Below are 14,000 nucleotides of genomic sequence, written 5' to 3' on the forward strand. Positions count from 1 at the left end.
AAATTTTTTATGGAGCAAGCTACCTTCCATTATTTCCAAGTAAAATTAAGAAGCTTTAGTAAGAGATGAAAATGTCAATGGCTAGATCTCCACCATAACAACGATTCTAATGATGGAGCAAGAATTTTGTAAGCAGTTCAGTCACTCCAGTCTTCTGTGCTTTTGGACATCCTGGTTCTCTGGAATGCAACTCTTGATGACTATCTCTCTGCATTTATTTTCTCCTGAATATTTTCTTTGGATCTCTCTTATTTTCCACCGTTGCCTCTGTGCCATTAATATAAAAATTCAGTGGTTTCCTCAGCCTTGTGTTTTATAAGATTGAAGCATATTTCTCTGCAGTGTGCTTAACATCTGTGAACAACTCCTCGGTATTTAACAGAGCCACTAATTCTCAAACTCCTTTTGATTCCAGTTCATGTTTATTTGGGGTTTAGATCATTAAGAGTATTTTATTATTGCATGAATAGAATACTATAAAAAAAACAGTTAACTAATCAAAAGCAAGAATTACATCAAAATTAAGAGTTGTACCAAGAGAGAAGTTACAGTAAATTTTTAATAATGGTTGGAAAAAAAAAAAACACTTTTCCCACCAACCATGTGCTTAATAACTAAACAGTTTATTCAAACTACCAGAAAATAAAAGAAACACATTTAAGTAAAAGAATAAAAAGACTGAAAGTTTACACAAATTAACAGCAACTGAAAACATGATTGGAAGATAAGCCGTTCAGTTAATTTAATTATAGCAGCTGCTGTTGATTTATTTACACCTCACAGAAAAATTCATTGTACACAGCAAGTAGGAACAGACCCAGAGGAAAAAAAAAAAGAAGGTGTTAATACCTGCAGAAGCAAAACTGATTTTTCATAAAGAAAAATTTTTAACCAATATCTATATGAAATTAGTCTTAAAAAACATAATGCAAGAATATACTGATGCTATTGTTACAGAGGCTGCAGGATAATGCTACCAGTTCTGCCCCTATTTGAAACATCAGTGCAGAAATAGGTAACATGATTTTGAAGTAAATTCTGATATTGTAGGGGGTTGTTTGCAGAAAGATGCATAGAAAATGAGAGTGATGATGAATTGACTTGCTGCAAAACCCAGAAGTGAGCAGTTGGGATGGCTGATGAATACATGAGGAGGAAGATGAAATGAACCAGCACAACAGTAGCTGCATTGTCTCATCAAAAGCAAATTTGAGATGAACAACTGGAGTAGGGATGCATGTAAACGATGGATATCAATAAATGTCAGGGGGAAAAACAATGGATGATTCAAACAGCACTTTATATGTTTTCTTGGAAATATTAAAGAATCTGCACTGTTATTAAATACCAGTTTATCAGTATTTATAGCATAATTTAGTCTGTGGGATTTATAAAATCGTTGGGAACCAAACGATCAAAAAATGCTAAAAAAACCCCTGCAAAATAATACAACTGTTAAGACACTTCACATTGAAATATGCCGCATGCTATTGTACAAAATGAGCTATTTGTGAAACAGTTCAAACATTACAAGTCACCGCAAACAGGTTTCTAGGACGCAGCGCCCAATTGCTACTGAGGGATTCTGGAGCTCTGCAAACTCCATTCTTACCCTAACAGGAGAGGACGATTCCTCTGTACTTCGTTTCTGTGGCTCAGCCTCAACATCTTGGCGTTTGTTCTTCATTCTTTCCCGGAGATCTCCAGTAGGCCTTTCTGGTGACCTGTATAATACAGAAACTTAATATAACCAGTTCTGTGGGATTATTTTAAAAGGAATTCAATCTTAACTCTATTTGTTATTAGTATATATAGAGAGATCTAAATCTCTCAATAGAAACGATGAGGATGACAACAAATTATTCAGTTCTAATGGGCTCAAGCATTAAAAAAGAACAAACCCTCTTTCAGAATACCAAGACATTTAATTGTACGTACATATGGCACTATGTCATGGCTCAGTGGCCACTCTACATCAGCTACAGGTGATGCTTGCACCAACAAACCTATTTTTTCTGATCGTCATACAAATGTGTTTCACCATAATTCAGATTGTGTCTTTTCAAATATCTTTAGCCTCCTCTATATTCTAAGCTATGTTGATCTGTATAAATGCATAAATGTAATTATTGCAGAAGCAAATTTACTGCACAACAGCAGCTAGTTACACGGAAGCAAAACTCCAAACACAGATGCAAGTCCATAAGCACTGATCATCTGACTTATCTGTCATCCACTCATGACACTTGGTCAGAGTGCTAACAAAGAATAGCTATCACAAGGCCACATAGCAGAGGAATATTCTTGGAGGCCTCCTCTGTTTTCCATCTTGCATTAACATCATTTTTTTATTATTCAGTTTTAAGATATTGGATGAACTCTACCAGTCACACAACTGTGTTTTCTGTTAAAGGCATTACTGTGGTGAGGGAAGGGAGAGTGGATACACTGTACTTCTCAAGCTATCTTCGCTATTCTATCACTTTCTACTGTAGGTTTAAAAGTTAAAAGTTGATTTATCCCCCATTGGTTAAAAGAGAACAACTCTTGTGCTTAACAAGCTCTGAGGCAAAGGGGACATAGCAGCTCCTTCAAATGATCTTTCAGTTGAAGAAAATTTCTTCATACAAATCTAGCTTGATATTGAGTTTGGCACTTCTGTGATGGCTATTAGCTTTAATTACATATACTCCTGTGAAATGGTTGTATGAAAGTACTGGATGTGTAACTAAGCATTTACATTAAAGTAATAAAGACCTACAAATGCTATTTTAGCTGATTAGAAGCTATATCTAATATTTGTATTTTAAAAAATCATATTTGCTTCTTTTTCCAGTCTGAATTAGTTTCCCTTTAAAAATAGTTGTTTCTCCCACATCTCTGTCATGCAATATATAATTCGTAAAGTTTCTCTTTCAGCTTATGCACGTAAAAATATTTAAACTAGTAAGATTTCATTTTCAACCTGTGCTCATTTGATACACAGTAATTTGCTTCCACTTCCTCCTTGGCAATGTTATCTGTATTTAATTCTTTAAGCAGCATTACAAGGTTAAGTGTCCTGAGATGTAAGAAGAAAAAGACCAGCGACTGTTCTCGTCGCTAAATGCATTTAATTCATCATGCAGTTGTAAATAAGATCACTCAGTGTCAGAGGAAAGAAACAGAACTAGCGTGCTGCTTCTTTCAGTACTAACAAGGACCAAAAAAATACTCAGCATACAAATACAAACAAGTTAATTTCCCTGACTGCAAAACTATATCATCTCTAAAGTACCTGATTTCTATGAAAGTCATAATTCAAGGTACTTTTTTTCCCTCCCATTTTAGGAACAGAATTCCTTTGTGCTACCAAAATTCTCTGAAAGCATTCCAAACCATCTTCCAACATTAAAGTGGCAATTCAAAGCTTAAACTTTTTAATGGTACTTCAGGTATGGAACAAAGGATCCAAATTTACAAAAACTAAACATTAATTTAAATTTAAAAGAGATTATAGATAGTATACTAGTAATATTGTTTCTCAAGAATAGTAATTCTCAGGAAAACCTGATGGCTGAAGGAGAAAGCAGAACTTGCATTGAATGTAGTTCACATACTCTCTAGACACATATAATACTTCATTTTATATATAATTCTGGTTTGTTTTTACTTTTTTATTTGGAGTCGAAAAAAGATGAAGTTATTTCAACCTGAATACCTTTTCCCATGTGGAAAGGGGAGGGAGGAAGAAAGAACTCAGCTTATTAAGAGTATTCAGATTTGCTTTAAGATTACAAAAGTCATCAGGAAATCACAGGAAAGAAAAATGCTACAGCATGAGGATTCTGTTGTTATGCTCTTCTGCTTCTTGTTTTTTGTCTGCTTGGTTGGTTAGCATCTTTCTTTTTATTATTATATTTTACTTTTTTGGCTTTAGGAGAACACTGGACTGAAGGTAATCAACCACTTGTTCTGCACACTTCCTTCCGCCAAACATCATAACATAAAACACAAGAGAGACAGAAGTTTAAGAAATTTTCAGTCTCATTTTATTAAAGAAGTACTCAGGAAGTTGTGACTGTTTTCAGATATTCTGGTTTAATACACAGAAAAACAAAGTTGGTCAACTGGCTAACTTTGCCATGAGGTGCACCACAAGTTTAATTTTAAGAAAGGGCCTCCTTCCTGCACATTGTTTTTCTCCTTTCCAAAAGAAGGCTTTCTGTTATTCCAATACACTCTGCTGAGTTTCAACAGGAAAATACCATTTTATTCCACTGTTTAACATCGCACGTCTACAGTGCAACTGGTAGAGCCCTTCACATAAAAGGCTCCACAGTATTACCACTGTACACTGAAAGAAAATGATTAAGTGGGAAAAAATGATCTCTAATGAAATAGCACTCTGTGTGGGGCCCATATTTCAAATGCTGACTTTCATCATTCCAAATGTTAAGCTGGTAAATGAGTTGAACAGCGTTACTTTCTGCAACAACTCAGTTTTCTAGACAGAGCAGGTTGGTTAAGAAACATAAGTTTTGCATATTCTTGTTTGCTTCTACCTTCCAGTGCCAGGAACAGCCCCCTGGAACAGGCACACATTACAGTACCACTAGAAGAGAAAACAGTGGGTGTATGTATGCGCATGGGTGTGTATAGGCAGATTAGCACATAACACACATAACTGAATGCTCATTAGACATCCTGCTTTCAATCTCCTGTACCACAGCGTTTGTACTTTTCAAAATCCATACTTTTTTTTTTTTAAAAAAAACCTACTACTATTGGAGTTTCAGTTTGTTTTTTAGATCTAGAGTAAGGATTCAGACTGCAGAAGTTCAGGCAGGCAACAGAAAAACACTACAAAATCACTGATCCTAACAATGCTGTAAGACAAACAGGAAAGCTGCCAAGCAACTAACAAAAAGCCAGTTAGAAGAGAAAGAGGGCAAAATTCCTCATGGGAAGGCTTATTTACATGCAAGTCCTTCCTTATTGGCTTCTCCTTCCTTTAGATGCCTGGAAGACAGGCAGCTCTATTACTATATTCTTAAGCTTATCAGGAAAACTTTATATGCAAAAATATACTGGCTGTTTCTAACAGAAAGATGAAAACTCATGCTGCAAGCAGCAGCATTAATGCTGAAAGTGTATGCATGCTCCCTTTAAGAGGCTTTTTTTTTTAATACTTCAGAGACAAGTCTTCCTACTGGCTGACAATGCTCTGAACTACAGGAGGCACGGAGGCATTATGGTCACATAAAACCATTAACAGTGAGACTTCCTTCAGGCAGGTATGAAATAGGAGGAGCGAGACAGAAAGGCAGTACAATGTGCTGCTCCCAGCCAAGCTGTCTGCTAACCAGACAAAAGACTTCAGCAGGGAAGGCTGAATGCTTGCAGTCACACCACCAATATGCCCCAGGTACCTGAACACAGATACTGCTTAAACTGAACTGACATGGAATCAGCATTAGCTTGACTTGCACAAAGGCAATAGATAGCATTTAAAATATCTGTACAACATTTGTAAAAAAAATCTGCAATGTTAAATAGCGTAAAAATAACATTTTTATTATGCAAGTGAAACAGCTTTTTCTGTGCCTAGCCAAGAGCTATCAAGAGAAACTTCAGAAGAGTGCTTTTCTCATTTGTTTTGGTGGGAGGGTTTGCCTCCCTCTTTTTGTAGTTGCAGTATACTTACTAAATGTTGAATGCCAAAGGTATCAGGCAAATGAAAAGCCAGATCTACCCTTTGATCTTTTTAATATTCTAACAGGAAGAAAAATTTAGTAATAAATCAGCATTATTCTTAAGTGTTAGTGGTGACAGTGAAGCAGAAACAAAGCTTTAGTTATTAAAAGAAACATGACTGCTCTTCAAATGACCAAGCAGAATCACACACTGCATGTTCCAAATACTTGAAAGCAAAGAGTAAGTGAGGTACCACGTTCAAGTTTTTAAACTTCTCTCTACCAGTAAGTCACACATTTTTCCCCACATTTGGAACGTTCTGTGCAGAACAGAGTAAGATCTTTCATACACTGAAAGAAACATTGAACTTACTGACATACTTTGTATCCCAGCTGCTACCACCTTAGAAGCAAAGGGAGATCAAATAAGCAAAGTCAAGGCCATCCTGAGAGTGTGGCACAGGAACAGAAAACAGAACCAGAACCTCCTGCCAGCCTTCCTGTTTGACCTTCACTGTGTTGCTTTACATCTTGATGCTTCAGTGCTCATAATCTACAGGTGACACTGACATTACTGCAGCATCAGGAAACAGTCATTTGTAAAATGTGAAGCTTTCATACAAAGGGGTGCTATGAGAAAACTATGCTATCTTTTTGGTCCTTTGTAATGACAACAGTAAAACTTACTATTAACATTTGTTAAACAAGCATACAGTGTTTCACCACACAAAGGACAGTGGGGAAAAAAGTACTTTAAAATGATAACAACATACAAAGAGACAAAAAATTATATATATACATGTGTGTGTGGTAATTTTTGGAATTTCCTCTCTTGATTTATTTGCCCAATATCTGATAAAGTCACAAAATTCTGTTTTGAAGATTTGCTGCTGTAGAGAAAGGACAGAGATACCTTACTTGTGAGACAAGGTAGTGAAGGCAGAAGGATTACAAGTATGAGATTGCTGCTGTGAGTAGTTACAACACTATGTGTTAGTAAAGGACAGAAAGGCATACCAGAAGCTGCAGTGATGCTACAGTCAAAAAAAAAAATAATGCATTAAGGTACTTGATTTTCCTACTTCAAGTAATCCAAGAAGTTAATCTGCATTCAGTGGACTCCATTTTGTAAAGCTGCATGCACACAAAAATCTTGGGAAAACCCACTGCACATTGCCAAATCAATTGCTTTGAGCAGCTTCATGATACAACTGGTTACTGATATAACATACCATTAGGCACACCACAGCATTTCATTATTTAAAGACAAAAACAAAAGACATAGTTGTAAAAGCTATTTTCCTACAGCATGTGAAGAATTCAAAGTGAGTTCTTGATTTACCTTCTATAACTGCTGCTATAGCCTTTACCTCGTGGTGAAGGGCCATGTACGAATCTACATGTGTTCCCATAGAGGCAGTTGCCAGTCTTCAGCCAGTTACGGCACTGTGTCTAAGAGACAGACATCACTGGGTGAATTTCACACTCATTTCTGGAAATACCATTGGTGTGAGTGTGGCAGAACAAACAAATGACTCCACATTAACTCCCACTTATCTGTAATTTCTGTCTATCAGTAACATAACTCTAAAAAAAAAAATAATAATCAACAATGAGCATCAGGTTTGGCAGAGCAAAATTTAAGTTGGTGGAAATAGTATTAAAGAGTACAGTACTATTGCTCTTCTCCAGAAGATGGGACAACACAGGTAATGTGAAAGTTCTAGTACTAGAATTTTGGACACCCATGCGTTAAGGAATTCTTTTCACCTTTACTAACATCTGTGACAGCTGAGCATTTGGCACTTGTGAGCTACTCTTTCCCACCATCTAAATCCTGGAAAAGAAGATGCCGGGGCGGGGAAGAAAAGAAGAATGTTTTCACAACTCACCTCTGCAGTACTTCCAGTGCTGGGTCCAAGCCTTTCAAACACACTGGGTCTTCTGGATGTGCTATCGGATATGGTCTTGGTATTTTCCACTGTGACCTTCCTTCTAATTTTTGACATTTTGTACTACTTCAACCAAAAAAGAAAGCAAAACTGTAAAATCCTTCAGTCTGGGCCTATTGACACTGAACTCACATAAACAAAATAGTATGATACACGTTGCAAGAGTTGCTGCAGAGGTGATGAAGAAATTTAAAAAAAAAAGTCATAAATGAGTGAAATGTCTTTAATTACAAGGAATGCTTCTGTTTCAAACTAGTCAATAGAACAGCGGTAATGACAAATTTTTACTTTATTTTATGAACTGCTTTGGATTCTTCAGCTTCCCTCCAGGAAAGATCATACAGCGTTATTCATTTCAGTAGCAAACAATACACTGCACAGATTCTTGTCATGTACCTTTGTGCAACAGCTCAAGTGACTTCAAGTGAAAAAATCTTTTGACGTTACTTCACCAGTCTCCCAGAAACAGATTCTGCCCACTAAAAACTCCCATTTTCAGAAATGCATCTAAAAATGAGAGTTCCATTTCTTCTTTTTCCTCTTGTTTTTTCATTGTTACATATGAGAACCTACTGGAAACCATCCTGAGAGCATCCACACTCTGCATTTATTACTGGTTTGTACTGTACAACTATTTGGGACTGGCTGAGTATTGGAAAAAAAAACAAACAAACCATGCTGCAATAAAATTCTTAAGTTTATAAAGTAGTAACTACTTTTCATTAAAAACAGGTTTCGAAGAAAACAGAATGCAAGTTTGACAAATAATAACTCACAACTTATCTTACCTGATAAAGAAAGGAGTTACTGAATACAGAAAACAAAACAGTATAAAAATAAAGCATGATATTGGGCACTTGAGATGGACTGTACAAAAAGGGCAAAATGGGCTCTAACAACTACTGTCCATTCTTTAAGGGCTACCAATCTGCACCAAGAAAAAACCCAAACACCCAACAACACACAAAAAACAACCAAGTTGAGAAAGCCTGCCAGCTGCAGAACAATTTAAATACCACTCAAAAACCCAACTACTTTACAGCAACTTCCATTCTGGAGCTCAGTAGTCAGTATAGAATGATTAGCCAAGCACTAATCTCCTACCTTTCTGCTCTTATCCTTGGGTTATTCTGTTCAACGTGCACACAAGTAGCTAATTTCAACACCCAAACACGAGCCACAAGTGACAGAAAGCTCATTCACACAACCAGAAGAATAGATACCTAATCTAGCCCCCAGCAGGTTGGATTAGTACAAAACATCACCAGTCCAATCAGCATATGCTCCCATAGCATTCAGACTGTAAGCTTCCATTCTACAGCAGAAGGAATTGATGATAACATATGTACGCATACAAAATGTAACACCACTGCAGCCTAAATTTTACAACTGGCACTCTGATAATACCTGTTCTTATTTTCCTTGTACCACGGTGGAAATACACGATCTGAATCCCACTGTAATTCAGTGATGAGACCTCACTTATCGGTCTGACATCGGTGCACTTTCTATGAAGGAAATAAGCTTTTAGCGACTGCTTCAGCTCCCTTATACACAACAGAAGGAAGCTAATGATGTGTACTTGCACTTGAGCCACTCCCCAGCTCAGCTCTACTGACTCCTCCTCCAAGCCATTGGTGATCTGAAGGCCATCTCCCAAGCAAGGTTCAGATAACCAAGCACTCAGAGAGCAAAAGATAACCATGTGGTGTATATATCAGACATTAAAAACAGTGGCTAATATTAATTAGTGCTCTAGAGGATGGAAGCAGACAGTGAAACTGGAGAATTCGCCAGTAGTAGGAAATTATTTGGGTTAGTAAAAACTGTGGAGGAGAGAGATTTCCAGAAAGATCTAATAGAGTTAGAAAATTGAGTAATACAACAACAGATGAAATGCAATTAAATACAATGTAATGCACACAAGAAGAAATGATTTTATCTAAATACTTGATGAGTTCAAATTAGTCCAGTCTTCTGAGAAAAAATAATTAGGAGTCATTGTGGACAGCTCAATGTGCAGCAGTAGTTACAAAGTCTGACAGGATAAATCATTGAAGTTAGAAAGCAAACATCACCCCTAGGCTAGCTGAGCACCATCCTGTTTCAGGACTGTTCCATTCTGTATTTTAGCAAAGAAAAAACAACAAAAAAACAAACAAACAAACAAAAACCCACTGAATTTGTAAAGTTCCATGCAGCTATTCTTGAATATAGGATACAAAAATATACTGATGTATGCAAAAGCATTTTTTATTAAGACAATCAGATTCCAAATATTGAACTCTGTTTAAATGGTCACAGTAAAAAGAGCCATATCTGAAACAAAAAGGGTTAGAAGAACGGCACCAGCAATGGCAGGGGGTTCAACACATGAAGGACAGATAAAATGAGTGCACCTAATACGTAAGTACAGCACAGCAACATGAGAGCAGGATACAAATACAACATAATTGCAATCATTTTGCCTCCTAACTTGAATATCCTTTTTTTCCCCAAATAAATCAGAGGCAAAATACACTTAAAAAAAAGAAAAAGCAAAGAAAACCCAAAATTAACAAACATCACCATGTTACCCTTTACCCAGCAATTAATGCCTTCTTGGAATTCAACTCTATAGAAAATGATGAGGTCTAGGTCTAAAAGAATAGAAGGAAGGAGGGGAGTATATCACTGTAACCAGATGGATAATTTCATTTCAACTACAAACTTCACCAAACTTAGGCCAATACCTATGAGGGAATTAAGAAAACATCATCCAACCCTGAATCTTTTAAGGTTTGGGAAAAGAAAAATACAACAACCAACTGATTTTCAATCAAATAAACACTCGGAACGTGAAAATAAAATACAGGCAGCATCCTGTCAATTCTACCCTTACGCTCTGCCCCACACCCATTGGTTTCCTATTAGAACTATATGATTTCCAAACAGAAGAGCTACTTCATAAGAAATAATTTTAAGCAAATGAAAACAGCATGCTGGGACTGCACAGCACATTGCTTTCTGTATACACAGATAACCTATCACACATTATCTACCACACTCCTGCAGCCAGAACTGCACGGTGAGAATTCCCTTGTCAGAGAACAGAGCTGTGACACAGGAAGGCAGGGTTAGAGTCCAGGCATGTAATTCAGAGACAAACTGAACAATATCCACACACTGAAAGATGCACATCACGTGTGGGAGGATGTATCTGAGTATACAATCACTCCTGTTCTCATTCCCCCCAAGACCAAGCAAGGCAGATAAGCAAAAAAATCACTAAAACAATGATGTACTTGACATTCTAGATGCAAAATGGCAGCTTTACTGACAAGCATAGAAGCGTTCCCCTTGCTCACAGACAAGTAATATGAGGGGAAAGGAACAGAAAGCTTAAGTAAAACGTTTCCAGATTCTTCTAATGGCAAATTAATGGATAACTGAGATTAAACATCCAGTAAGAATTCCCACAGCTTGCTCACTCCTTCACATCCATCTCACGCCGCTTTACCATCACAGCCCTGCTGCCCACCCCTCACTGATGACCACTGCTGACCCATCATTTCCCCTTCCATCCAACTCTGCAGCCTGAACTGCCCAGGGGTTCACACAACACTGCATCGGTGTGGGCCAAGCCTTAAGCATCCAGATTTCCTGTACTATTCCCTGTATTATTTCAAATAATTATGACAACGATTTAAGTTTCTAAACAGAAATATATCTAACTCTCTATTGCACGGTTAAACCTTCTTAGGGTTTGTGAAGCATCTGCAAATTCTGCAATAGTGTCTTACCATTAACAAATATATTAACTTCCATAACAAAAACACTAAGATGCTGATTTAGGAGGATAAAGTTGATCTCCTTAATTCTATACCTAAGGTTTTAACTGTATAACCACAAATCATTACCTGTCCATATGGGAACAGTATTTGCTGGACTGTTTCATTGTACATTCAGTATAACAACTTGTTCCACCACTATAACAACTTGTTCTTTTATAGATACACCAATGTTATTCTTGAAAGGAGTAACTCCTCCAGGACGTCAGTAACAGATTGTTTCTCACTATCTGAAATGTAATTTGGAGTGAAATATACATTTATAAAGTAACATTCTACACCTAAATGTAGCTGGATTTGAGTATATCTATAGGGCAATAAGTAAGTAACTGAAATCACTGAAGTGTTATATGATTGACACAATATTCAGCAACATTCTGCTTACTATCAGCACTCCTACCTTTGGAAGTCTTAATACTTTTGCTTAATACTTCTCTTCAATAGAAGTATGATGTTACACAAAGCCATAACAAGTGAAAAACATCTGAAATGTGCTTTTTTCCTGTTAGAAAACCCTAATCCAATCCTCTGCAAACATCAATCCTGCTTCTACAAGTAAAGTAGTAACTGAGAAATAACACAGCACAAAGTTCACAACAACTCTAAGGAGATGAAGTCTCCTTTAAAGTCCAAGCCATTGGTATCAAGTATGGCAACATCCACACATGCATACATGCATACCACGCACAGCCTAAATATCATCAACACCCTACCTGTGAAGCAGTAAATAACACCTATTCAAAGTAACAATCAAATTTTAGAAATTAAAATCTAATATAACTTAAGACACAAACTGATTGCAATACTCCAGGATAAATTAAATGATTGACAACCAAGACTTAATAGAAGCTTAAAAAGAGGAAGGTGCCAGGGCTCCTCTCCATTTTTCCAAATGAAGAGGTTTGAGCTGAAAGGCTTTAGCTTCTAATCACAACATTCACATTTCCACAGCACAGTGCTAATCAAATAGTGACACCTGAATAATTTCCATACTTTCATTACCTAAGAATACTGCTAAAAACAGTAAAATGTGTAGTTAACCAATTTTCAAGATTCCTATACTTGTTGGGATGGGACATCTATGCGATGTCAGCCTAGCAGCTTTCAATTTTAACTAAGAAGCCTGTCTGATAGAAATTATTCCAAGTTTATTTCTACAGCCACACGGTGTTAACCCATCTGAAGCTATCACTAATTTAACATAGGATGTTTCCCCATTAGGGATGACAGACAACTGCCTTCTCACCGACATAAAAACACAATTAGCTTTCTACATCTGAACAGATAAATGAATAACAAGGCCTGAGGAAGCTAACAGAAGATATGCAGTACTCCATACCTCACCTACTCCTCCTACCAGAAGATGTTCCAGCAGATCAAGAGGCAGTCCACACAGACTGGTGAGGACAGACCTAAGCTTGCTCAGCCTTCTAGGTGATCTGTGAGATTCCTTCCAAGCTAAGCCGTTCTATGACTCTGTGGTATGATACCAAGCGTGCTGGATGCCCACTACCTGCAAGCTGACAGCCACGTTAACACGTGGCACACTGCCTCACCTCAGCTAACCAGCTGAGCAGCGGACAGGCAGCAACACAGTGAACCCCACAGCGAGGCCGTGCCTCCCTCCCGATCTACTACTGGCAGAGAGGATGGAGGAAGTGGGGGTTCTGGGGCGGGGATGCAGTGCAGAGGCGAAGCGAAGGGGGAGGGGGAGCAGACCGCCCCATAGGGCGCCCTATGCTGAAGGGGGGAGGAGGGGAGGGCGGTTAGTGCGTAGACTCCAGGCAACCGGCAACCTGACAAAGCGGAAACTCCCTCACGGTTAGAGCGGGAGAAGGGGCCCACTGACGGCAAGGACAAAAGGAGCCACACAAACAGCCCGCAGACGAGAACGCGGAAGGCCCCGGCGGGCCGCCTGCCGAGCGGCTCCCTCGCCTCCTCCCTTCCCCCTCCCTTTTTCCTTTCTCTCCCCTCTCTCTCCCTCCCGGTCCTCCCGCGCCCCGGCCGCTGCGCCGCACTCACCTGCTCCTTCCGCTGCCGCGCCGCTCCCCGCCGCCTCCTCCGCCGCCGCCCGGGGCGGAGAGGGTGGGAGGGGGTGAGGGGGGAGTCCGTCCTCCCGGGCCTGAGCGCGGAGCGACGCGGAGAGGAAGGCGGGGAGCGCCGCCGCTCCCGCAGCCCCACGGCGCCGCCGCTACCGCTCCCGCCCTGCCCCGCGCCACGGGGCCGCGCTGCGCCCGGCTGCGCTGCCCTCCCGGCGGCCCCTGCGCCGCCCGGCGGCGGTGGTGGCGTCGGAGGGGGCGGGAGAGATAGCGGAAGTGGCGGCGCCGCCATGATGAGGCGGGGAGGGGTTCGATGTTTGCAGAGCTCTGAGCTCGAAGCAGGTGGTCTGTACGGTCTTTTACAACCGGAGTCGCTCTGTGGTGCAGCCCAGCTGTCTCATCCAAGTCAACTTGAGCAGGCTTTCTGCTGTGCTGTATATCTAGCGTGGCTTTTTGCTGTGTCTTGGACTGCAAGAATGCTTGGCTGCAGGATAAATAATCATG

The 14,000-nt window shown here is 39.3% G+C and overlaps 1 protein-coding gene across 5 annotated transcripts in view; it reads right to left on the reverse strand.

Moving 5' to 3' along the window:
• ZC3H13 (zinc finger CCCH-type containing 13) overlaps window positions 1-13,690 on the reverse strand; it is a 44,960-nt gene extending 31,270 nt beyond the window's left edge. The window contains exons 1-4 of one of the 5 annotated variants that reach the window (XM_048957226.1): window positions 13,480-13,690; window positions 7,568-7,690; window positions 7,018-7,127; window positions 1,613-1,724 (exon numbers count right to left, since the gene is read on the reverse strand). In XM_048957226.1, the coding sequence (XP_048813183.1) occupies window positions 1,613-1,724; window positions 7,018-7,127; window positions 7,568-7,684 (339 nt within the window). In that variant the 5' untranslated portion in view covers window positions 7,685-7,690; window positions 13,480-13,690. Of the gene's footprint in view, window positions 1-1,612; window positions 1,725-7,017; window positions 7,128-7,567; window positions 13,382-13,479 lie in introns of those variants that run through there. The other 4 variants (XM_048957237.1, XM_048957248.1, XM_048957259.1 and 1 more) reach the window with 4 other exon arrangements.
• Between the last annotated feature and the right edge of the window lie 310 nt (window positions 13,691-14,000).

The sequence above is a fragment of the Lagopus muta genome, chromosome 1 (genome assembly GCF_023343835.1).
Source record: "Lagopus muta isolate bLagMut1 chromosome 1, bLagMut1 primary, whole genome shotgun sequence".
In the NCBI taxonomy this organism is placed as follows: Eukaryota; Metazoa; Chordata; class Aves; order Galliformes; family Phasianidae; genus Lagopus; species Lagopus muta.